This window comes from Ornithodoros turicata, unplaced genomic scaffold (assembly GCF_037126465.1).
Source record: "Ornithodoros turicata isolate Travis unplaced genomic scaffold, ASM3712646v1 Chromosome42, whole genome shotgun sequence".
Taxonomy (NCBI): Eukaryota; Metazoa; Arthropoda; class Arachnida; order Ixodida; family Argasidae; genus Ornithodoros; species Ornithodoros turicata.
Genome location: NW_026999372.1, coordinates 1,133,795 through 1,160,695, shown reverse-complemented (window position 1 = coordinate 1,160,695; position 26,901 = coordinate 1,133,795). Strand labels below are relative to the sequence as shown.

The window sequence follows — 26,901 nt, the reverse complement described above, 5'->3', positions numbered from 1 at the left end:
ACTCGTGAATGAAGCTCTCGTAAGACTCAGAATCTTGCACTATTATTACACTAAAAAGCACGACACACGTGATCTTAATCCCACATGACCACATAAAAAAAAACACACACAAAACACAACACAACAAAACACAACAAAGAAACAAGACCGCGTTCTTGATCCACAGACTCTGTACCAGCGCTGAGGTACAATAAGAGGTGGCTTTTTATGTCTGAGTGTGCTATCCCATTGGCAATACATAGCTCGTGACACTCCTGATACAGCCGATTGCTGTGTTTGAAAAGGGCACCCGCGTTTAAGACGATCTGCTATAAGTCTACCACGCATCCTGGTGCGATCGCCTTTGCCGCTCCTACGTGAATCAAGTGGGGTATGTCCTCTATGTGAAGGACGTCCACTGCTTCTCTCTCGTTGACATTCTTGAGCATTCGCTGCATGGACGGGGCCGAATCGCCGTCACACCATGACTTATTGAGCGGTTGGAACAAAAGACGCTGGCAGAAAACATTGCATTTGACCGGTACAAACCGGGTTAAACCCGATTACTCCCGATTACAATTTACCTCCTGTTTGGGGGTAAATTGGGGTAGTATGGGGTTTTACCTGAAAACATCCGACTCTAAAGCAGTTTATATTATAAATTGTATTATCGTTTCATGATGCTTGAAAATAGAGGATAAATTCATATGATGACTCGTACCAATTGTGTTCTCTTGCATTCCTCCACAAAAGACTAACTGAGTTCAGTTTCAGTTTCTGTCATTTCATTTTCCTCGCTTGCAAGCACATATATTATTAGATGTGAGATGTAAGACTTTGCTGTCTGAAACGGTTTATTGCTATTCTATTCTCAACCTCGATTCCTCTCTTTGTCCTCCTCCTCCCGGCGCCGTTTCCTTATAACTCTCTCCCAGCTGAGCTTCATCTCTCCTGAGATGGTAGAGGATGGCATTACTTGCTGCCGCACATCCAGAATGTCCGGAAGGCGCTACGTATACAATGAGCACTCCGTTTTTGCGAGCTGTATTTTGGAAGGTGTAAGGGCCGTGGATAGCACGAGCCCTACCAGGGGTACCTTCGCGTACCATGACCAGGTTTCCTACGCGTAGCACAGGAATCTTGGTCGAATGGCACTTATCGTAGAACATCTTCATTGATTGTCTGTAGCTCATTTCTTCACGAGGAGTAGTGCGTTGCTCATGCAGCTGTACGCCGTCCCGGATATCAAGCTGCTTGTCTGCATGGAGCACTGTTGCCCACCGGAAGCCGCAAAATGGGGTGAGCATCCAAGCGCTGCTGTTTCCGATCTATTGTGGTGGTAAACGGCTGCTTCAAGACAACATTTTCAGCCTCCCGGGAACTCGGGGTACAACATGATGTACTGTTTGATATCCCGGATTGCTCGTTCGGCAAGACCATTTCCCGCAGGGTGGTATTGCGATGCATATCTGAGAGTGATGCCACGTTGGTTCTCCCAGTCTTGTAGGAGCTTGCTCTTGAAAGCCGTTAAGCCTTGAAAGCGTTATCGGATATTGTAGACTTGGTGTTTTGAAACATGCGTCGGCTCAAAAGGGCTAGTATGGTGTGCTAATTTTCTTTTCCCACTCGCTCTGCAGTCATCCGTGCGCATTGGTCGATGGCCAGTCGGAAGGACTTAGTTTTCTTCGTACTCTCTGACTTCTTCTGGATCTAGGCAAAATCAATGTGGACGACTTCGAAGGGCACTGAAGAGTGTAATTACATCGGGTTGAGGCTAAAATTTCGGTTTTGCGAGTTGACAGATATGACAAGATCGGACGTATTAATTTACATATGCCATCATTCCATGCCAAGTAAAGCGCTGCTTAATTTTTGCATATGTACGGGAGAATCCGTCGCCACAATGGGGAGTGTCGTGATAAAGCGAAAGAATTGTGGCGTGTAGCGACGGTGGAACAAAGTACTTGCCGTCTTTGAAGCTCAAGTCTTGCGATGTATTGAATGCTGTGAGATGGTCAACATTGTAGTTTTGCGATAGCCCTGAGACCGCGTCCCTATCCTGGAGAAGTCGTCCAGGACGAAGTATGACTTCACAGTCATAATGCTGAAGCTCTAATATCCACCTCTCTATCCGGTTTTTCGGTCGTGCTGTCTGAAGTAGATGCGTAAGGGCATCACTATCTGTGACAAGGTGAAACCTTCTCCCATCCAGTTAAGGTTGAAAGTACTTCAAGGCCACAAGGATTGCAAGTGTTTCCTTTTCAGTCGCAGAATAGTTGAGTTTAGGAGTACTATCCTATGACATGCAATTGTTGGTGAGTAGATGCGGTACAGTTACGGTGATAGAGTATGGCTGCGGTTCCATAGTATGACGCGTCAGTATGTACCTGTAAGGGAAGTTTAAAGTTAAGTTTAAAGACGCAGCGCATCTGCCACCTTGTTAGAGGTCCCCCTCCGATACTCGATCGAGAAGTCGTGCCGTGGCAACGTCAGACTCCAACGTCCAAGTCTTCGGGCGGGATATTTCAATCTACTCAGCCAGGCGAGTGCCTGATAGTCAGTCTGGATTGTAGATTTCGCAGAATCCGGATACATGCGAACATGATAGCTATACGTTTTTTCTCCGTCATGGTGTAGTTTCGTTCAGGCACTTTCCTGACGGTGACAGACATACGCCAAAGCAATTCACATTGCTTGCATTAACTTGAAAGCATCTAACTTTCAGGAGCGATCCCTTGCTATCAAACTAAGCTTTACTTGACCTGCCGGAATTCCGTTAACATTTGAGTAACCAGAGACGTTTAAGCCCGTATGAAACGTCCGATCCTACTGTCGCGCATGCGCATTAGCTGTAGGACGCGTGATTTCGCTCAAACGGCCACGCTTGCTCTGAGTCAGTTCGACCTAGTGGCATTGGCATCACGAATCAAGGTGGCGGCTGCTTCCAGTATGTGGAAAGTTGAGTTGTCGAGTTCTAGTGAATGTTACAATGGGATTGCTACGTGTGTTGATTGTTTCGAATTGTTGATTGTCGATTGTATCACCTGCGGGAAGTTTCCGGATGTAACGCTGTACTGAATTGGGCATTCCACACGCTTCAACGTCCAATCTTGGGCATTTGTGCAACACGAGTACCATGCCATTTTCTGTATTTCAATTAATATTCATATATGCCAGGATTTTCCTAATATTGGCTCAAACTGGGCAATATGGGACCCATATTGCCAAGATTTTTCCAATTTTGGCGAAACGGGCCCCATATTCCACCCGTATCGTCAATGACCAGCCAATATGGGCCCAATATTGTGTGCTGCTTTCGGTTGTGTCCTGTGTGCTTATTTGACGGGAACAAATAAGCACGGGGAATCCCCGGGGGAATGGTACGACAGGTCGAAAACACCAGTGTTGGGTGCCAATTTTGTGGGATCCGCGGCCCACAAACCCGTAGTAATTTTGAATACGACTCGCCGTAACCCCGAAGAAGGAGAACACAACTACTACAGCACGACGAAGAAGATTTATTTTCATGAGACGTAAACTCCCGCCACCAACTGAGCCCCAACAGTGCGCTCCTTATCACTCAAGTAGCTGCTTAGCAGGCCGTAATGCGCACGGGTGAGCACACGTTTGCTCCCAGCCTGATTTTCTTATTGCGCCGGTGCTATCAACGGGTTTCACGGCGACATAACACCTCCCACACCACATATATTAAGTGAATTAATGGATGTTACTGTTAATTGAGGATTAGTCCTTCAGCAGTTACACCCACTTTCAAGCAAGATGTCTTGTGTTCTGAAGTCTGAGTTATATTACAGAAATGTGAAAGATAAAGAAAGCCCATATGCTGCATCCTCACTGTAAACACCATACTATAATGTGGGATTATTAAATGAATATATTCTGCGCCCCGCCGATGTACACTCGAAATGCTGTCCGCATTATTTCGCAGGTGATTCCACACGCGATTTTTTTGTTCTTTAGTATGCATCCATGTCAGCAGGCCAAGCGCAAATTTACGCGCGCAGGTCGAACGCTCTGTCATATAGAAAGTAGCGAATATGATATCTAGCGAAATTTTGTTCCTACTTCGAGGCATGATTTCGCTGGCTGTTGGTGTCCCCCATTGCTGTACTTGGTATGATTTTTTTTTTTTTTCATATTTTAATGCCTCTTTCATTTTATGTATCGCTTATACAGGTATCCGCTGAAACAGGCACACGTTTGGAATATTTCGAAAAAAAAAATTTTACGCGCCTGTTTCTCGAAAAGGCCCCTTTTTTATCTGAGTCATGCTTCGCCAGGACACTTAAGTCTGAAAGCAGGAAAATTTTTACACTGAGAAAAACTAAACGGAAGTCCAAGATAACGTAACAACCCAACCACAGAAGGTTAATTTACCAGTATAGATGCACAGATCTTCGTTTTCTTCGTCTGAGCAAACTACAAGAGCTGGTTGTGCTGGAAGTACGGTCATGGTTAATATTTGCATGGTTAATATTTGGTAAACGTGCTCGAAAGCCATACAATACCCACATGTTGCATACCGGCACTTTCATGACTGATCGGCGGATGCCAACTATATACGGATGCCCCGAGTGACAAGTTCGGTGAGAGTTACACGATATCAACTGTGCGTTCATACTGCCCAGCAGTCTAGACATTGGCCTTTGACAACGCCACGCCGTCGCAATCTATCAGTCAAGGACAATCCCCCCCAAAACCAGAGAGCGGCGTCCGCCTGACTTTAGCCACAATCAAGCCGCCGACGGTTGCGCGCAAAGTGATGCAATCTGCAGCACTGACACACTTTCGAATTTGGCTTCTATCCGGCACACTCTTTCGCGAGGCACTCAACAAAGACAACCAATAAAAGCATCCACTTTTGTTTGTCAACAACAACAACAACTTTATTTTCGGCCTTGGAGAGCGGGGATTTGTCAACACATACATGGAACTCGTTACTCCGTTATTTTTGTTTATTATTGTTTCTAACGTTTCGGTGGCACTGCGGATAAGGCTGGCAGGCAATTAACGAGAGCAGCAAAAGATATCCGCGCTTTTATCCGTCGCCGTTTTTTACCGCTGATATATCTATGTGGGACAAGTCAAGCTGCTAACAGGGGATGTTCCCTAGGCAGGTTATAAAAGGGGGACTCTGAATTGCTTTATGAGTACTCAAATATGTCGTCTTGTTCGTTTTCAGGCATGAAGTGCAATCAAAGAGCTATATCCGATGCCGAATATGTGTGCTTAAAGAAGTACGAACAGGAACATGGCATTATTTCTAGAGGCCTGATGTCCGGCAATGACAAAGGACTGTGCTGGTAAGCTCTTTGTCGAGTACATGCGGCGGTTTCACAGCGGCATCGTGATAAATAAGAAAATGCGTAAACAATTTTGCGGAAGGCTTCGCGCAAGGCAGGGCAGAGGCTTTGTTGTTGGTTCTGACGTTATCGGCCAAGTTAACATCTCTATCCAGCGTCAGCCCCTTTTCCAGTACCAATCTGGCACGAACGCGTTGGTCTCGCAGACTCACAATGAATGAGCAAGGAGCAAGCACGAACATCCGTTTCAGTTTCACATGCACAGTGAGCGATGATGGCCGAAAGGCGTTGCACGAAATCCTTTCCTGACTCCATACCACCTTGCTTTGTCGTGAAAAGCTTGAGGCGTTCAAACTGCTTTTGGGAGTATCATGACCTGGTCAGCCCTGAAATATGCCGTGGTCAAAACTTCGTGAGGCAGAACAAGGTTGCACAAATGTTTGGAAACCTCTTGAGTCGGAGACGTTATTAGCAGGCTGCATTTGTCCGCGTCTTCGGTGAACCTAGCCACGGGAACAGCTACTTCAAACCATACTGGGTACATATTCCACTTTTCGTTCGAGGGATCGAACACTCCTGAGCTGCAAAACCTCCGGGTGCTATCTTCTACAACCACTCTTTGCTGGGTTACTGCAGGTGGAGTCGCCGTTCTGGTCGCCAGTTGAGGTGACCCAAGACGTGCCAGTAGCAAGAATGAATAAAGTATTTAATGAAACATAGCAGCCAGATAGAGATGAACGGAAGCAGCCGCTTCGGAGGAAAATGATAAGCCAAAAGAGAACTACGTGCACGCACGCAGCTCTTCTTCATACGAGGAAAACAGAATGCATTGCGTTCTCTGCAATGGGCAGTGAAGGAACACCTGCAGGAAGGGTGCCAGGGGAACACCCTAAGGAAAGGGAGTCCAGGGAACAGCTTTAGCAAGGGAGCAAAAAGTCATATGTGTGACGGTCGTGGACACCCCCAAGGGAGTTTCCCATACTCTTTTTTCTTTCTTCCCACGGAGTATAGCACTCTAGCGCTGAGGACCTAATTGCCATGACATGTTCGCGGAAATAGTTTGGCGTCGAAAGTTACACACAGATCATAAATAATGTCCACACCGCAAATCTCATCAATGCACGTGTTGCAAAAAATAGTGGCATTGTTTTTACGAGCGAACTAAACTACCTTAGTTTTAGCGCTGTTGGTTTTAAGATGATTGTGAGAGAACCAAGAAATGATATTCGACACGTCCTCCTGTGGCAATGCACAATTAGAGCTGGCGCGCACAACGGTAGGGGAAAAAACAGGGAGTCCACGACGGGGAGAGAGTCTTTTTTTTTTGCGCGATTTTCCCAGGACTACCGTGTTTCTCTGTTTAATTTCGTTGCTTACATAATCGCAGTCAACTTCTTCCTCGGGTTCCTGGGAAGAGAGTTGTCGTGAAGGGTGTGGTGGGACGACGCGAGTCCGGTCCGCGGACAGAGAGCCAGGCCAGGCCAGGTCGCAGCGGAACAAGTTTATTTACATCTATATACAGCAAGACGACTTCCGACAAGAAAGTCCGGAAAAGATAAGATCACGAGACCCCTACACATGGGCGACGGGCATTTTTGTTCAAAATCAGGGTGCCGCCCACAAATTGCACAAACAAAATCAAACACGTAAATTTCTCACTTCTCAGCCCCAGGATTGGTCCGTTACTGAAGGTCTCCGAAATGCTCCAATCCTGAAGCGAGCAAATTACAAAGGATGCTTCCCAGAATTAGATAACTGTCACAAAGAAAGAATGTTACAAATCCAAAACCCATTAGCGGCTCAAAACGAAATATATATAAACACATAAAAAGGGCTCGCAGGAAACGAGTTCCCTACATATGGCATGTTTCTCGAGGGGAGACGCATGTCACAATGTCCATTCATACACGGATAATCTGCATCTGTTCACGGAGCAGTGTATCAATGAAAGTGACTTTAAACAAAACCCACTGGAAATAAATAGGCGACCGAGTAATCCGGGTTCTGGGAAACAAAGTAAGAAATACAAACAGCAGAGGGGTGTTCTCGATGGTCATAAAAACCGCTCAACAACCGCTTTTTCGGAACGCAGAACAAGCATCGGAATCAAGGCTGATTTTCGAGTTGGGACGATGCCAAATAAGAACATGCAGGTCCATGCGTACCCATTCGAGAGTGTGTGCGTGCGTGTTTTCCAGCCCGTAAATGTCTAAAGAAGGTACTTTCTCGCAATAAGTGTCAACTGATCAACAATAATTCCCCTTTCCAAGACATGCTCCTCAATCACGTACAGCAGTTTGCCTATTTTGTGTTGTTATTATCGGGGAAAGAGCTCAGTCTTGCTAAATAATAGCCTTGGCGGAACGAAGTACGTCCACCAAACAACAATTTTTTGATAGGAGAATAGTTCACGGTCTTAATGGTACCGGGGGGAGGGAGGGTTAATGGGGTCGGACTCGCTCAAAAAAGTGTGACCACACGGGAGCTGTCATCCGTTGGTCACGGAAGGCGTTGCCTTCCGTTGGCTGCTTCATTCCGCTAAACTTGACGTGCTCGTTTTCCTAAATTCATCACTTGCTATCTAAATTCGGCGTACTGTGTTCGTATCTCATATGTATTCGTTAAACAAATAAGCAGTGAATATTTTCCCATATAACACCTTTCCTTTCTTTTTCTTAATAAACATATTCCCCCCCCCCCCCATATAACACTTGCTTGTGTGCTGCCGTTCGTTCGTTACTTTATTATCACGAAACTCGACAGACCAGAGCATGGAATGGCGGGTGGTTTCGTTTTTGCCATTTCGGGTTCCCGTTGGTTCGGAGAGCAGCATGAAAATGGCGGTTTACTGTGTGCCATGCTGTGTGTATTCATCTTTGGAATTTTGTTGCCTTCGGACATACATGCCTACATTCGTTACGATGGTTAACGATTTATTGATCTCGCTCGCAAAGCATACAAACGCCACTTCAATACGTCATAGGCGGTAAACGTCTTCAACCGTGTCGGTGGAAAGCAAAGGGTTGGCGGTATCGCAGGTAATCTCATAGATAATATATGATTCACGTGTGATATGGCAACGTTCACCTTGTGATTCCGATAGCACTACTCAATTCTGCATGTATCCCGAAGCTTCGTGCGTACTCAACGCAATTACACGGCTAGCCTCGCTTCTAACGGTGGACGCCGTTGCCTCCATCGGCGCGTTCCCCCGTGTTTCGTCCGACGTGACTGCACAGGGTGGGCAACAAACGGAGCAGCTCGGCTGTAGTTAGGGGGCTGAAATTTGTCCACTAACACTGTCATGACCAACGGATGGCTGTGCCCGGGCGGTCACGCTCGGGGATAGGAGAATCCCGTTGACGTCGCGCCAAGTACGTTCTCTAGAGTCTTCCTATATTAACTCTATGGCGCACTCATATAACCGTCATACAGTGTTTTAATGCGTTAGCGTTAGCTGTATGTATGTGTGTGTATGTCCGTATAGACCAGAATTTTAGCTACGAACCAGCGCGAACGAGGCACTCCCCGTACTCTCGACAGAGCACGCTACCTGCGAGCACGTTCGGCGCGGGGACTGCGTGTGAAGCTGTCGGAATGGCAAGTTCACAATAGGCGCGGTGATGGTTTGTGGCATTTTCGTACGGCCTGGATTATTCTAAATCAACAACATATGTTTATCTGGATCACACTGCTCTGTGGTTGATTATACGAAGAGTAAACGCAAGCAAAAGTCCAGTTGGACGGCATTTGTAATACGAATGAAGTCGAAAGGGCTATTGCATTGCATGTACACCAGCTGCACAGAGTTCTCAGTGCTTGAAAGGTGTCGGGAATTCGTAATCGCTGTCATATTGATGCACGTTGTTTTACGTATTCACCGAATAGGAAATTCTTTTGCAGTATTATTATATAATAATGAGTTCATTTTGCCCGCGCGTCCGGCAAACCCTTATTTTAAGTCCGAAGATTGTTTCATTACACATTTCAATGCCAAATGTGTACACAGCAGCCAATGCTTTCACCATATGAGCTTACCGTAGTAGTTGTCGTTGTTCACAATTCAAGCAAATTTTAACTGAGGATCCACAGCGAACTGCCTGGTGTTCATCGCGAACTACGAAATTCCTAGTGTGTGCACAGCATAAAAAAAAAATGAGTAAAGCAACGCGGAAAATCTAATTATGAAAATCTTGTTCATGCAACGTAGCATAGTTAGCATTTTAAATTCCATATCGCGGATTAGTGATAACAAACTTTTTTCCTTTGCCGCTGAGCGCTTTCGTCGTGTAACTTTACCCTTTTATGCCGGTCGGTTGACGGACTGTTTTCCAGCGAAGAGCGACATAAAAATCGAAGTATGGGGCATTATGAGTTAACGACCTGTTCTACCATGAACTATTAACAACAATCAGAAATAATGATGCTGTTGATATTACTATTTGAGTGTGGGGTCCTTGCGTCACACGTGTACTTTTTTAATTATGTAAAGCAGTCATTGTTTTGTTCACTGCAACACAAGCAAGCATTCGTGCGAGACAAATTTAAATGTTCGTAAGTGTTCGTATGTGACAGGAATATTCTGGTAGTCAAGAACGGCGATACTTAATTGGAAGCGAGAACGGTGAATGAGAAACAAATAGCTTGACAGGTGAAAGAATATATGGGTGGGAATATTCCCAGCGATGTAAAAAAACGTTAACGCCTTTTGACTCCAATATCTCAAAAACTGTAAAAGCTGGAGTTGCAAAATCTTTGATTAAAAACGCTTTGGTGAGGTCGTGTGTTCACAAGGTGGGGTCGAGCTGCATGGAGCAGGTGACTAGGCTTGAGGACGCTGGATATCCAAGGAATATAATCAGTGATGTCGTAAATAGGTTGGCAAAGGAACCTTGTGATTCTCGCGTGCGATGTGAACAGAGAGATTGGATGGGGGTTGGAGTGATCCCGTATGTTCATCATGCCTCCCATCGCCTAAAAAAGGTAGCCTGTAGGCATGGTGTTGATGTAGTTTTCAAAAGAGGCTATTGGCTCAGGTCTCTGATGGCTAGGGTTAACCGGACAAAAACTGGGGGTTGTCATGTAAAACACGTAGATCCTTTTGTGACTTGCAGTGTTGGTGTTGTTTATTCAATTCCCTTGTCATGTGGGTGCCAGTATATTGGTCAAACTAAACGTTGTGTTAACGTACGTCTGATGGAACATAGAGCTTCGAGAGGAAAGGGGTATGGTAAGCTGGCGGAACACTTAAGAACCTGTTCCGGGTGCGAGCCGCTGTTCAAAAACACAAAAGTGTTGTTTAAAAGTCATCCAGCAATTCAGTGATAACTAACTCGAATTCTGTTCCGGGGAGGCGTTTACTTGGTGCCTTGTTTGCGTGATAACTTTTTGATAACCTTGTGATAATTTTGTGATTACAGCATGACGGCCTTGGCTGCCACTAGGGGGTCGGGTGTGCAGTTCGTATATTTAAGATGTGTCCCTGCCATTAAAGTTGTTTGTCAATCAGTGCTTCGTCTGTGTTGTCTCTTTGTGTCCCCTGCACCGGGGTTTTATCGCTTTTAGCACGGTATAACACTGTTCGAATCAGCTGTAGTCCCATAAAATGGATTCACGGCACATATATCAAAACAGTCATGGAATGTCATAATGACCGCGGTGATCACAGACTACTGAACACACCAGTTGAACCAGAGGGACTACCATCAAATTGATTCATGGCGCACATGGTGAAAATATTGATGTAATGTCATAATGAGCGTCAATAGTCATACAGCATTGTATTACACTGGTTGAAGCAGCAGTAGTCCCATAAAGTCGATTCTTGGCATATGCATGAAACTAGTTGGTCGTCGGTGGTTGTAAAACACTATACGACAGTGTTTGAAGCAATATTATTCCGATAAGATTAATTCGTGCACATATCATGAAAATAGTCATGGGATATCATAATGACCGTTGGTTGTGACAAAACACTGTGACGCTGTTTGACGCAGCTCTAGCCCAGTACAATTGATTCATGCCACATATCATGCAAATAGTCATAGAATGTCAATGACCGTCAGTCGTCACAAAGCACTGTGGCACTAGTTGAAGCAGCACTAGCCCAGTAAAATTGATCCATGCCATGTATCATGAAAATAATTATGAAATGTCATAATTGCCGTCGGTAGTCATGAAATGCTGAATGGATTGTTTGAAACAGCGGTAGTCCCATAAAATTGATTCATGAAACACATAATCAAAATAGTCACGGAATATCATAATGAGGGTCGGTAGTTACAGAACACTGCATGGCTCTGTTTGAAGCAGTGGTATTAAAAAATTCATAAATTTGTTTTGCCATGTGTCGAGATTTGGGCGCACGTTAGAGAACCCTACGGTTGGCAAAATCAATCCACAGACCCTACCATTTCTGGCGTCGCTCATGATCACAGTTGTGTCGCGACGTAAAGCCCTGACTTAGAACAACAGTCGTAAAAGCAATTCATGGAGCATATCATGAAAATAGCCGTGAAATGTCATGATGACAAAAAGCTGCCATAAAACACCGCATGGCACTGCAAAACGCACGGCTCGTTGGATCGGTAGCCATAAATCATGCTACATTCACGTAATCATGAAAGTCTCAGTCATGACAATTTCCATGACGGAATACGTTTACATGTGTTGCTTGGGTTAGATTTGGTTGACTACTGGATCAAATTTGGTAATGCTTGGATTAAATTGAGTGACCTATGGATTAAAATCTTGAAGCAACATCCTCCGTACGACATTGTCTTTCCTAAATCTCTTATTCCCAATTCAAACAACTCTGGGATAAGAGCCTTATGCGTCTGTGTGCGAAAGAGGCGTTTGAGGCGGAAGTGTCTGTATCGTCCATAATTGTGGTCTAGCTGGGCCAATGCTCCTTATTTCTAATAACTTCAGCTTTTGGCTTTTCACAAATTCAGCTTGACCGCTGAGCAACTCCCTGTTGGCAACATGTCCCTGAGCATGGGAGAAGTATACAAGTACACTCCAGCTCGCTTGCCTTTTACTCCTAGCTTCATCTTCAAAGCACCCCGTGTTGCTGATGACTGATGAGGGTTCCTGCAGGGTGCAGTCACTCTACTAGCTGCTGTTTCCTCATTGACTTCTCAGTTCGTATTCCTAATTCCTCGCACAATACCAGGAGATCGACTTTTAGAAGCGATTTCAGGTCCATAATGGCAGAGGTGAGCCTACCTGTTCCAAACTGTTAGGCCCAAACGCACACGTGCCCAGGTCAAACGTCCAAAACATTTGAGCTTAGCGTGCATCAAGAAAACCTGAACCATCTCGAAGAACGTGGACTCCACCCGAGTAAGCCTCGATGCTTTTCGTCGGGGAGCACCTGCTGGCTACATGTACTCCATCGATCCACCACTTGTTGCACTACTGCCCCAGAAGAGTGAAAGGTCCCCAGCAGCAAGCTAGAGAGCTAGCGAGCGAGCTTGTGATATAAATCTATACTGAAGCGATCAAATTGTTAGAAAGCAAGCTTTTGTCCCCGTTTTTCCGTGTCCCTCGTCTCGGCGTTTCTTCTGTGTGGAAAGCTAGAGGAGACCTTGGGCTGTCTCGCTTCCAAGATGTCATCTAAACTAACATGACAATGGCCGCAGCCGCCTCGTGATAGCCTCGACTAGCAAATGCACCCGGTGCTATGAGAAGGGCAGATCGTAAAACGCTGCCAAAAACGCGTCTGCGCCCTTGGTTGACGTGGCCCTGCCTATCGCCCGAGCTGAGTTTTTGACGCCGACCACAGGAATTTCTGAGGGGTAGCTCAGTAATGCTATCCCACTAATAACATAGATAAAACCCGCCGTTACCAAACACCCTGTCGCAAGTGGGGCCCCGAGTCAGCTGTTGAGAATGCTTCTTTGAATGAATGTATGAATGTCTGACAGAAAAAAACACGAGGAAATGGAAATCATGATTGCTATTGTGTACAGCCTCTACCGGAGTCAACACCAGAATCGACACCATTTTGGTGCCCTAAATATAGCATCCCTAAACTGAACATAGGTTCGAATCCTTGCGCCGCACGCATTTGCGTTTCCGTGAATTATCTGTATTCATGTTTGACATATCTTGCCGCACCGAATACAAACGAAGAGTCTTCCACTACTCCTGCGCGGGCCGCTGTACACATCGACCCGTTCTAGTCAAAGCCTATGTGACACTTTATTATCCACGAAAAAGGCCCGTCTTATGTAACATATATTTGTATGCTATCTTTTGCAGCACGTTGGACTACAAGAAGAATTGTGTTCCAGACCAATTAAAAGCTAAAGGATGTGGTGAACAACTTCTTCAGAATTATGTTGCAAAGATACAGCGTGAAATAACAAACCAATGTGCAGCATCGAACTCGATCTGTGAGTATAACCACAGGAAGAGCGCTGGCGCATAATGCATCCTACATGTCTTCTAGGAACAGTGGTTTTTGTGGTGTCGGTAGTAAAGGTCGCCATACCTCAGGAGGAGTGTGTTACACCATCTGCTGTCTTCCATTGTCGTTCTAAGGATTGTCTAAGGTTGTTGAGATTACTTTTTGGGGGACACGCAAGCCTTATCAGCAGGACCAGACCGCGCCTTAGCAGCAGCGCAGGTAGTGTTCGAAGAACCGGCACCAGAAGGACAAACAGAAAATGTTTTCCTACTGGGTCAGATAATCCTACACAAACTGAATGCGTCAGTGTCAAAGCCAATAAGGCATATGAGAGAAATCGCAGAAACTCAACGGCTCCGCTCTTGCGATAGTTGCAAGCATCGTAATGTACTTTGTATAATTCAAAGTTTCTGCATTATTGTTGCGTGTTCATTTATTTCCTGTTAATATATAATTGTTTGATAGACAGTATGGCATAATGCATATTCTATTAAAAAGCTGTGAGAGCAGCACCGATGTCATCTTAGCAGGTGGCTTAGGCGGACAGGTCAACACCTGTAACACGACCAGGTAGGACAGTGTGTGCAAGTACTGGACGAAAAATTAGCCAAACTTCAACAATCAACGAAGTCGTTACACATTTTCTGGGAAACATCCATTACTGAAATCCATTGTCGATATGAAACCACCGATAAGCGAAGGTACCTTGATATGTACCTACGCAAAGTTTTGCTAAGCAAATAAACCGAAAACAGGACGATGCACCTATTGTGAGCCATATGGTAGTGGTGCGTGCCCTTTTTGTCGACTTTGAGTATGGTGGCCATGTGCGTTGAAACTGCGAGGTACCCGGGATCGAATGCCGGTCCCAGTTGAGCTGTCTGGGGTTTTTCCTGTGTTTCCTTTACACGCTGTCAGACATATGTCGGCAGAGTTCCCTTAGAGGTCGGGCCGGGACACACATTGCTACAGAGTGTTCGTCGGGAAGTTGCCCACCTTCGTGAGCTTGTGCATTAAATGCAGAAAGCGGAAAACACGATGCTTGGAACAAAGAGGAAAGATCTGAACCAGTGTTGCGGATTTAAATCCGGGGATTTGATTTAAATCCATCAAAGGGCTCGTGGATTTGATTTGGGATTTGATTTACGGGGAAAATATAGCGAGGGTTTGGATTTGGATTGAATCACATTTTTCACAGATGATTTGAATTGAATCACATTTTCGACAGATGATTTGGATTTGGGCCGAATCGCGTTTTTTTTTCGATAGAATTGGATGTGTATTTGGTCAAGCTCCTTAAAGGGAGAATCCGCATAAGGTCCCTTCCGAGATTTTCGAATATTCGTCACCTTTAGCCATCAACGACCATGCCTGTAAAATATCTCCTTCGAAAACTGAGTCAAACTTGATAAAAATGATTTTCTTCTATGACGCGCTCGGTGACAGGGTAGTGCGAGCCACGAGGCTTTTCTGCAAGCAACACCGAGCGTGATGTAAGTCGCGAGATATCCCGCGCCGTCCGCCTTGCTTTGCTGTGTGTTTTGGCAGTTTTGACGAAGGGAATTTTCCGTAGCAATTGTGTTCGTTACGTCGCACACTGATCTTACACCCACCACGATGGCCGGTAAGACATGCTGTATAATCAGTTGTGGCAACAGGTCGGATACAACAACAGACGTAGCATATTTCCAGTTTCCGACGGCCAAACAACGTCGTTTGGAGTGGGAACTGGCGCTGCGCAAAATCAAGTAGAGGAAGACCAGCTCGAGAACGATATGTTCTCATCATTTTGAGCCAGGAATGTTCGACACGAAAAGACGGCTCATGCGGGAACTCGCAGTGGCACCTGCGGGCACCTGCAGGAGGCCCCGACCGCATGTGCACCTGCAACATGTTTCATATTACGCGTGAACCCGTAGCACTTATACAGGGTGTCCCAGAAAACGTGTCATTGAATTATAATAAAAAAAACTACGCCACCTAGAATCATGCGGTCAACAGCATTTGTTCTTATTAGTTTTTGCCACCTCCTAATGTGAATGTCATGTACTCCAATTTTAATTATGTAAATATTTGCGAACTGAACTAGGAAATTTGCCAAGTAAAGGTCACTTTTTTACCCCACCAATATGAAGAGCGTGCCGAATACACTCAAATTCATGATAATTCACAGTGATATTCACGAGCTATTCCATCGGAAAAAATAGCCGAATATCATGTTTTTCGGAGCACCGGACAATAGCGCGCGATGATGTTTTGAGCGCAATCGCTCTCAGTGCGACGAAAGGAGGTTCCGAACCCAGCCCACAGAGTGGTAGTAGAAAAAGAAACAGTTCCTAAAATTGGGAGAGGGAAAGCAAAATCCCAGCGAAAGTCGGACATGGTAAGCCGTGCCTGTTTTATCTCTTTCTGCGATGTCGGGGAGGGCTTGGTTTCCAACCTCCTTCCGTCGGATTGACAAAGATTGCGCTGAAAAATTCATCGTGCGCTATTCTGTGCGACCTCCGTAGAGTTTGATGTTCGGCTATTTTCTCCGATGGGATAGCTCCTGAATATCCCTGTGAATTATCATTAATTTGGCTAAATTAGACACGCTCTTCACATTGGCGGGGTTACGAAGTTACCTTTACTAGGCAAATTTCCGACTTAAGCTCGCAAAAATTTACATAATTAAACTTACGTTACACGGCATTCATATGAGGAGGTGGCAAAAACTCAGTAAGAACAAATGCCATTGACCGCATGACTCTAGTTGGTGTAGTTTTTTTATTATAATTCAATGACGCGTTTTCTGGGACACCCTGTATAAGAATGTGCGACAACCTATTTGAAACTCATCATTAGTTACTCCGAGTTCGACAGTCTTCAGTGTATGGGTCCGAGGCCTCGGTTTCAAGCGACGCGCGCACTGGTACAGGGTCCGTCGAATACGGCGAGTCGTTGTGGTTTATGGTGACGGTCAAGTCATTCTCCTCATTAGAATACACGTCTGAATCGGGCTGAAGTCCCGTGGAGTTCTATTCTGATGCGGAGTCGGTTTCCATGACTGCACGTTGAGCGTAACTTGCTTCCTGGCGTCTTCAATGCAATACAACACATGGGAATCACGGCAGACGAATCTCGCGACTGACGTCACGGCGTGGCGCTCCTCGATTCCGATGCCACCGCCTGCTATCATAGTTTCGGCTTCGCTTTATCGTTTTCGCTGTTTATAAATTATCCGCGCACTTTTATACGAAACGGAGGCTGTTGTCAGCATCTGGGGGGTGGTCTCTGCTGAAATCAACTTTCACTTAATTTTGGGCACAACCGTTGCGGACCCTCCCTTTAAGGAAAATGGGTGGATTGTGACTGCTGTGAAATTTCACGTTTTGCTGAATTGTATTTCACAAGTAGTATGGGATGGACTCTGATTGTGCACAATGCTCAACTGTCCTGAACACGATTTAATTAGCAATTAGAGCTAATTGGGACCCCCCACATTAATCAGCGCCCTCCAGGGAGCCACCACACTAATTGGGGAGCATCTAAGTCGTGTCCAGACCAGCTGAGCATTGTGCACTACGAGAGTTCATAAAAAATAAAAAAATAGGTAGAAAATAGATATAAAGACATAGAATGGAGAGAAACAATTTATTCAAAAACTGACGATGCCGCAGCCAAGAAACCACTCTGCAACACCCGCCTGCCATGTTGGTGGACCAGCGCCTGCCATGTTGGTGGTGTGCAGCCAGCAGTTGTAGAAATCGACCGGTGACCACTTAGTTGCAAAGCATCACACCAGATGGCGTGACCATCGTAACTCTATGCGAGAAAGACAGAACAAGACACTAGCGGCAGATAAAAATGGCAACACTGCTGAACAAGCCTAGCCCTGCGAGAGAAAAGGTCTAACCGCTACTGCTAAACAGCATGGAGAAAACAGTACACATCGGGGAAAAGGCTTATGGGGAGCGATCGGTTAGGCCTAACAACAGAGTCACAACACTATGCAGCTAACACAAGGCAGGAACCGCTAAACGTGCGTCAACACGGAGGAAAGGCTTGGAAAGGCTTGAACCTGCTACGTCTCACACCCGTCGAGGGACACGGAGAAAGGCTACGCGTCTCTCTCCCTGCAGCGCGCCACTTTTCTTTCACGACCAAGACGAAAATTCTTCTATGTTTGCAAGTACATCTGCCCCCACAAGCACTTCTGGGTGCGATTAACCAGCACGTAGGCGAACGCGTGCGTTTCAGCTTCGCCGGAACCGAACAGAAATGTAAGATTCGGCTTTCCGAGGGCACCTCCACCTTACGATGAGGGCACGAGGGCACCTCCACCTAATGTATCATCACACTGTCCTAAAGTTGTCCTTAATCGAGTTCTGAGGACATCCTGAGTGCACCATATAGTTCCCCACAGTGACGATGAGGACGCATGAATTGATGATCACATTTGACTTTCTTGCGGGTGCCACCCCTGTTCATACATGGTTCTCTCAGAACATCCTTGCGATGACAGTAGTGTTCTTGGGTTTAGACCGAGATTAACGGGCAGCTTTGCTATGGTGTTTACGACAGCACATCCATTATTATATCCAAATATTTTGACCACAGAGTGCTTGCTGTAACCTCCTGAAAGCTTTCTCATACGCCGGTTTGACTGACGTGAACCAAAGTAATGAACACAGCTGTAAGATAGTGAGACATTATACACACATATTCGTGAACTCTTATTTCGTGCAAAGAAGGGGCCGCTTGTGGGGACCGCTCAAGTAAATTTTTCACGCGATAATGCAATCCTTCTCTTATTCATCTTCAGCCGCTTCGGAGGTATTTGAATAGATATGAGCTCGCCGTCTATTCAACTTTGCTGTGTTTCAGAAAAGACTCCTACCTGTCTTTCCTGTCCACTACCTGGCTGCGGTATTGCCCTCTCGCAATCAAGCACCAGCTAGACACCGCCCCTCGACTCCTTTCTGGCACGATAATGTTTGAGAGATGCCCACTCCAGTGTCATACACACAGAACATTGTTCCACTGAAATCACACCAGTCGAATACTGCCACGACACGCGTACTCTCCCTGAATTGTCACGGGCTCTATTTAAGATGCCATCACCGACCACGTGACAATTTATTAGACCTCAGTATGTCAAGCGTTTCTAATTTACCTCCTATTTGAGAGTCTGTTTACGTTGTCTACATCATTTTCAACATTTTTTCCAGTCTACTGGAATACAGCAAGGATTGTGTTCCACGATTTCTGAGGCATTACGGTTGCACTGATCCAGATTTTACTGAGATGTTCCTCGAGCAAGTACGGGATGAATGTGGAACTTCCAAGTGGAACTGCACTCTTAAAAATGAACTTCACCACATAGCACGCTTCTAGCCAACCATCATCCCGAATGACAACGTTCTCGCCCCTGATTTGTTGAAAACGGGAGGAGGAGGAGCCTATTTTGTGCCGTGCATAATGGGCACAAAATAGGCTCCTCCTCCAGTTTTGCACAAATCAGGGGCGAGAACGTTGTCATTCGGGATGATGGTTGGCTAAGAGCGTGCAATATGTGGTGAAGTTCATTTCTAAGAGTGTGTAAGTACAAGAGTGAGAAGAATATCGTGGCATAATGCGCACTTGATTGCTCCATTGGCCACAGCCCGGTTGGTAACACCAGTGTTAAAGAAGCATGGAAAAGAACTTTCACTATATGAAAAAGTTGGTTTTAATTTGTCAAGCAGATATGTAAAAATTATACTCGTAAAATATTCCTACCGAACAATATATTGTTACGGCGCAATTCAATTTATAGAATCGCTCCCGTGGCGGAGGCTTAGCGCGCTCGTCTCACGAGGCACACCTCATTCACTGTGACGTCAAACGTTAAAAGTGCTCTCATTGGTTACGGAAAAATCGAGGGATGCTCCTTTTTGACAGCTATTCATTGTGTTCTGTTGGCTTGAGGCATGAAACAAAGGTGCAAACAAAGGATAAAGCAATATGCGCATAATAATCATAACGAGAATGCGATCGTGTCTTATAGCCCTTGCTTATCTTATCGTATGTACGTATCTGTGTCACAGAGTGCCGCTGGCTCACGTGAGGCGATAAACAGGTTTCGCGCTGCTCACAAAGTAGTGCAACATGACGCGGCTCTTCTCGTATTCGTCACTGGAAAACAATGCAAACAAAGTGCGCCCTTTGTGTCTGCAACTTTTTTAAATCGTTCAACGGTCGCAGCTTTGACTGGTACTGCAGCTGGACACACTTCCTTCCCCACATTCCCATCACATATTCACAAAAAAACGCGATTTAAGGAATGGGCGCCGCGATCAGTGCTGCTACCCCTGATCAGAATTTAACACGAAAAGCACAACATCATATGAGACACTTAGCAGACATGTCGTTAATGCCCCATAGCATCTTGTCATGCTAAATTCTCCACTAAACTATATACATATATACATGCATACATACATACATACATACATACATACATACATACATACATACATACATACATACATACATACATACATACATACATACATACATACATACATACATACATACATACATACATACATACATACATACATACATACATACATACATACATACATACATACATACATACATACATACATACATACATACATACATACATACATACATACATACATACATACATACATACATACATACATACATACATACATACATACATACATACATACATACATACATACATACATACATACATACATACATACATACATACATACATACATACATACATACATACATACATACATACATACATACATACATACATACATACATACATACATACATACATACATACATACATACATACATACATACATACATACATACATACATACATACATACATACATACATACATACATACATACATACATACATACATACATACATACATACATACATACATACATACATACATACATACATACATACATACATACATACATACATACATACATATATTCGTATGTTCTGTTTCAGGTGGGACTGTACCGAAGTGCAACGAGAAAACAGTGACCGACGCCGACACTGAGTGCGGCACAAAATACAAGCAGGAGCACGACGCTAGTACTCTAAAACCCAATGAAGACAAGAGCAACGAGATGCGCAAGCAACAGTGCTGGTATGTGGTTTTCTACTTGTGCAGTCCGGCAGTTATGATAAAGGAAGTGGACCAATTACTCTCAAACAGAGTTCCAGGTAACGAGTTACAAGTAACTCGTTTGGATTGAGGCATGGAATCCATGTAATGGCATATTCGCATACATTTACTGTAACTAAGTTCCTTTTTTTGGTAACTTGTGACTTAACTCGGTACTTTTGCGCAGTGGTAACTTTCAGAGGAACACGTTCCTTTTTCAGGCAACCTTGCCACAGTAGGCTAAGTTAAGTTCCAAGGTACTTTTAACTCGCTTTTCACTCACGTTCAGATACTTTTTTGTTACTTCCTCTCCGGTTCCTTCAATGCATTGTTTGCCATGAAACGTGACATTCAATCAATGATAGTATTCTGTTCAGGAAGTAATAACCGCTGCCATTGAAATGAAGCTGGACCATTCTGCGGTTACAGGGAGTAAGATGCAAAATGTCCAGAGAAACGTCATCATGATATTGGTGGACAAACTAGAACCGAAACAAATCGGAAGGAGAGGGTTGGGTTCCACGGGTTGCACTCCTCCGCAAGCAACTCGAGGTTTACCTCAGCTGCTCATGCGCGCTGCACGTGCGTAGTGCGAAGTAACTCGTTATTTTTTTACGTAGCTCAGTAGCTGCGAGTTACGCTTCCGGTTGAAGAACTTCGTTATTGACTTAACTTGCAACGAGCCTTTTTTTTTACGAGTAACTTCTCAATCTATGCTCTCAAACATCACACCAGTAGTGGAAACCAATCTTGCAAATATTGGGCCAATGTGGCAACTGCAAACTGGTCCCACATTTTTCTACACACCTTAACCCGGCCTCATTTCGCCACACGCACAACTGACGCTGATTTTCCCGTTACACCAGATCAAAGGCTATGTCAGAGTCTGCATGCATTTGAATGTCATCTTTTCCAGTTCCATGGAATACAGCAAGCACTGTGTTCCCGAAGTGCTAAAAAGGAAAGGATGCAGTGATGAGATTGCTGCGTCTTTCATTGCACAGAGGAAGAAGCTGATGGTGGTAATGTGTGGAACGTCGATGGGGCACTGCGACAAGAGCAAGAGCACTGGCCATATAATACATCCCATACGGACTTTGTCAACATTCATCTTTGTGATGTCGGTGGGAACAAGCGGCTTTTACGGTCGGTTATGATATCTGCAGGGTTAACTTACCATTATAAAGTATCATTATCAGTTTTATTTTCTTTATATTTTCAATAGTTGAGCATCGAGGCACAACGACAGGCAATAAATAGGTGCTATGCGGCAATGCCTTCCCTCTCACTTATGGGGTGTTGGGTACTTCTTCCCATTATTTTTCTTTTTTTGAGGGGAGGGGATATGCAATGTCTAACGATCATTGTTATCGAAAATATACATGACTGACGTTCGGGAAACGCACGTGATCTAACGACGTGGCTCCAAGATCTGGGGAACACATGGCTGCGGCAAAGGCAGGGCGGGAAAGGTAATAGATTGAAGGACTCTTTCCATACAGTGATATACTCATGACTAGACATACAGAACTTGCGGTGAGCACCCTGTAAGTGTGAACAATGAACAACCCTGTGAACAACGAGATACAAGCATCGCGGCTTGTCGCGATGCTTGTAGGAGACTATGGGACACCACTGAGCAGGGACACCACTGAGCAGCGCTCGTGTGACCCGTTCGACCCTCAAAGGCCTGTTGGAGCGTCTACGCGTTAGCCTCGAGAGCGTCAGAAGGATAAATTCTGAATTCCTCTCGAGGACGACGAACTGGAGGGGGCATATGCAATTATGCTGAGCAAGATCCTTCCTGATCGACTACTGCTGGAACTAATGTGGGGGTGGTGTTCTGTGCAAATAACGAGCACGGGAATGATTTCGCCCCCTTATTTCCTCTTTCCTTGGAATACCAGACCCTCACAAATGCCGACGAAATGACAACATCTAAGACAGCCAAATATTCCGTTATGGAAGTCCCCCACCAAAGATGGGGGACTTCACCTCTGACGTCATTTATTTAAAATTTTAGTAGTCCGCGCAACGGATGGATGGCGCTGACGGTCTTTATCGAAGCATCATACTGGAGACTCAGTGGCCCATGGGAGTTACGCTAACTGTTTTTGATTGTGGGTATCCGCCTCTGATTAACGGACGCATGTGCATCTTTCCTGGAGGGAAAGATAATGTTTGTGTGATAGGAGGAGACGCTCCTATTTCCGATACGTTATTTAAGCAACGGCAGAAGGCAGTTGGAGGCGGAACGTCGCTGCACTGCTTTGGAAAATGTAAGGAAATAAACCACTCTTCTCGTTGTTCAATTGCTCTGTTCGTGTAATTCGGGATTACGGCGGATCGAATACGGGACCAATCCGGGTTTGTGGGCCGCGGTTCCCAGAAGATACACATTGCACGCAATATTCAGGCGAAAGCTGTATACGTACTAACAATCTTCGTAAAAAAATATCGGGAACAGTGATAACACAAATTGCGAACATAATTACATTTGGTATTCGGTTCATATGGCACCGTGCCGCGTTGTCAGTGCATTCTGAGTGAGGTTCGGGAGCTACAACCACGTAAATCGTAATCTCGTAACATCGTTGCTGGCACATTGATGACATACTTTGGACGTCCATTATGATCCACGTGCTGTCGTAGAGATCGTCTTCTCGATGCTTTCATGCCGCATCCACAAGATATATTCATGGACGACGTCTTTGGAAAGTCACTGATCGTTTTAGCTGTGGAATTATGACAGGAATCTCGTAATGAAGGCGACGGAAACAACGCAACTTTCCACATACCACAGACAGCCGCAACTTTCAACCCTTTTACTAGGACATCACATCACTGGATACACCCAAAGCTGCATCCCTTCATGTGATGTCCCAGTAAAAGGGGTGAAAGCTGCGGCTGTCTGTGGTATGTGGTTGGGTTATTTGTATTTCTCCTGCCTTCATTATCGGTTTGTACCAACTAGCCAACAGGTCTGACAGACTCATTTATTGTTCAACAAGTATCATTAGTACGCATTTTGGAGCACATATCAGTGTCAGTGCCCATTCACTGCAATGGTAACCAACGCGTACTTTTTAAACACGAGTTACCTCCTGGCAGGATTGCTGGGATATTTCGTTCTTGGGCACCAATCAAACATTATTAATATTATTAATACTCATCTGAACTCAAGTGAGTCTAAATTAGGGTTTTGCTGCAAAACTGAGCAAGCAGAACTAATTTTTATATAGCCATTTCGTTAACGATATCTTCTGGACGACGCATGTGCCATGAAATAATTGTGCCAAATTTCCTCCAAATTGGACCAAAACCATAGGTGAACAAGATCTGAAGCAATGCAGGCCCACACGGCAGGTACACTTACTAGACTAATCGCAATATTGCAGCATGAGTTGAATGCAACAGATTATACGTGCCATACCTGAACTTCACATGTAGTTTCAGCATCATTTTCGTAGAATCTGGGGCATTGTTAATTTAAAGCATGTTCTTGCTTGGTGATTTGTGATTTGGAACAAGTTTGAGAAGTATTATTTACAATTCTGGTAATTCTGTTATTTCTGTTCTCTGCGATGCGTAAACTTGAAATCATCTCGCGGATCACTAAAAACTCTCGGGATCCATCTTGTTTCTTTTCCTTATTCTTCTCCACTGTACTCCCTCTTCTTCAATTTGCATCAGTGGCCTGGAACTGCCTAAATATCACTCATCTCAGCGACGCTTCATCTCTGTTTTTCATCTTCGTCATCTTCGTTGCAGCACATACTACAACTACTACCATATTCTGAACAAACTTGTTATCCCACATTGTCTCATCGCAGAACGGTTCGTGACTGTCATTTCTTATATAAGCTCATACATTCTATCATTGATTGCCCCAAATTACTATCGAGCATCAACTTCTGATTGCCCTCGCCTTCTCTGAGGTCTCATCTTGTTTTTTATCCTCACTCTTTTGCAAAGCTTCATCCAAGCAACCGTTTACAACTAATCCTGAACTCCTCGTCACAACATTATCACACTGACATTTTCGCTCATTCTCATGAGTTTCTTACAAGTATTAGTGCCATTGTTTCTGCTTAACTTCGCGTTTCTCTGTTAACCTTGTTGCCTTATTGTATATTTGAATGTCTTTGTCTTTGTTCCTATATAACCCTTGTGGTGCACCAATAAGAAGACCCTAGTGGATGTTTTTGGGCACCTGAACAAGAATAAAATTCAGTAAATAAAGTTCAGAAAAGTCCTTATCAATAATCCAATTTCTTAATTTAAATATTTTTTCTAGAAAGCTTCTCTACGAGACTAAGTAAAACCTGCAAGAGTTATTTGGTGGATGAAGCAATGGATAACACATGTATATTACAGTATCATAGTACAGCCCCTTGAACTGACTAGGTCATAGGTAACAGTATGCACGCTACATTCTGCAGAACAGTATTTACTCAGAATCATATTATCTTGAGTCACAGTATCAAACTATGTCTCTACCACGGATGTGTGAGAGTATGACAAAGGTACTGTAGTAAGTTATGATGGCTTCCTCATAATATAAACGAACAAAACAATGGTAAAACGTGTACTGAAAATCATGCTGAGAAACCCACCAAAGATAATGCTCCCTAGATTAAACTCATAAAAATTCGAAATGATTTTGATAGCTGCTTTGAAGAATAGCTGAATACCACTCATGTACAATGATCCAGTTCGCATCAGTTCTTTTGCTCAAATACACAGTTTTAATGTTCTCCTTGAACCTCCTGGTGCTATACTAGCATCACAGAGAGTAGTAGCTGGGTTTAAAAAGATATATCGGTAGTGCTAGTGGGGTTCAGCTGCAGCCAACTGTCAGGTTGCTCAAATGTAGCTGACCTACCGTACACGCATTCCTCCGAAGTAGGTTCGCTGTGCGCGGCCACTACCTGGTGCGGAGCTGGCACTGAATAATCAGTACCGCTCGAAGACAGAGTACTGGTCTTCAGAAACTGAAACACTGCTGTCCTCCGTTCCAGCTGGAGTGTCAACAAGATGCAGTTCCGTAGATATCTTTCTCAAAAATGCGAGCCAATGCGCGCTGCATTGGCGTGCTGTTGTATAAATGCGGCGCTTGTCCCTTACTTTTGAAATTTCCAGTCTTCTCGCGGGAACGAACGTACGAACCCGCAGTACACACATTATAGGTCAGATACACTGGAGCGTGACGCCAACCACCGATCGTGCAGCCAGAGGCGCAGCAAGTAAGTATCGAAACGCAGTTATATTCTATCGTGCTATTCCAAAAACAAACACACGCGAAATGCTTACATTCCTCAAATGCAGGCAGTTGTAGCTCGGAGAAACCAGAAACACACACACACAAAGAGAAAAAAAACGTGAGGCGGCAATTCATGACCATGAAAGGTGAAAGGTGTCGATGCCGGTGCGGCTGATTTGCTAACGCGAGCTTCTTTGCTACTGGCGTGTGTACTGGAACGTGTTTGCTACTTGCGTGATGTTATTAAAATCGTGTAAGTATGGCGAGTTTCTACAAAAGCTGTAATTGCACGAGAAGGAGCTGTCTTATTTAGGGGAAAAAGTAATATTCAAGGCGCACGTTACTCCACGTACAGCACGTCCGTATACAGGATGTGCTTTTTCCTTCGATACAGTTTGTCCATTAAAAAAAAAGAAAACCAAGGGTTATAGACATCCCGTTTTCACTGTCATCATCTCTGTTGCAGCGGACGTTCTTGGACGTCTGTTGCTCAGCTGTCCAATAACCAATTACCTAAGAATCATTAACTTTTTAATTGTAAAAGTTATGAAGTTGCCCAGTGAGAACACCTGTTCCTTTCGGTCACCCGATATCGTAGCCATTTTCAGAAACAAAACGCGTTCGATAGACCGTCCGTAAAAAATTCGTGCTATTCCAGCTATGGAGGTTAGCTACAGAGGTGGAGGTGAGCTATGGAGGTGGTGGTGGAGAGGTTCACCCTCTCGCAT

At 44.7% G+C, this 26,901-nt stretch overlaps 1 protein-coding gene across 1 annotated transcript in view; it reads left to right on the top strand.

The window, feature by feature from the left end:
• LOC135374086 (uncharacterized) overlaps positions 1-22,180 on the top strand; it is a 44,776-nt gene extending 22,596 nt beyond the window's left edge. The window contains exons 8-11 of the mRNA XM_064607084.1: positions 5,183-5,303; positions 13,569-13,702; positions 20,751-20,892; positions 21,827-22,180. Coding sequence (XP_064463154.1) covers positions 5,183-5,303; positions 13,569-13,702; positions 20,751-20,892; positions 21,827-22,067 — 638 coding nt within the window. The 3' untranslated portion in view covers positions 22,068-22,180. The remainder of the gene's footprint in view (positions 1-5,182; positions 5,304-13,568; positions 13,703-20,750; positions 20,893-21,826) is intronic.
• Positions 22,181-26,901: the final 4,721 nt, after the last annotated feature.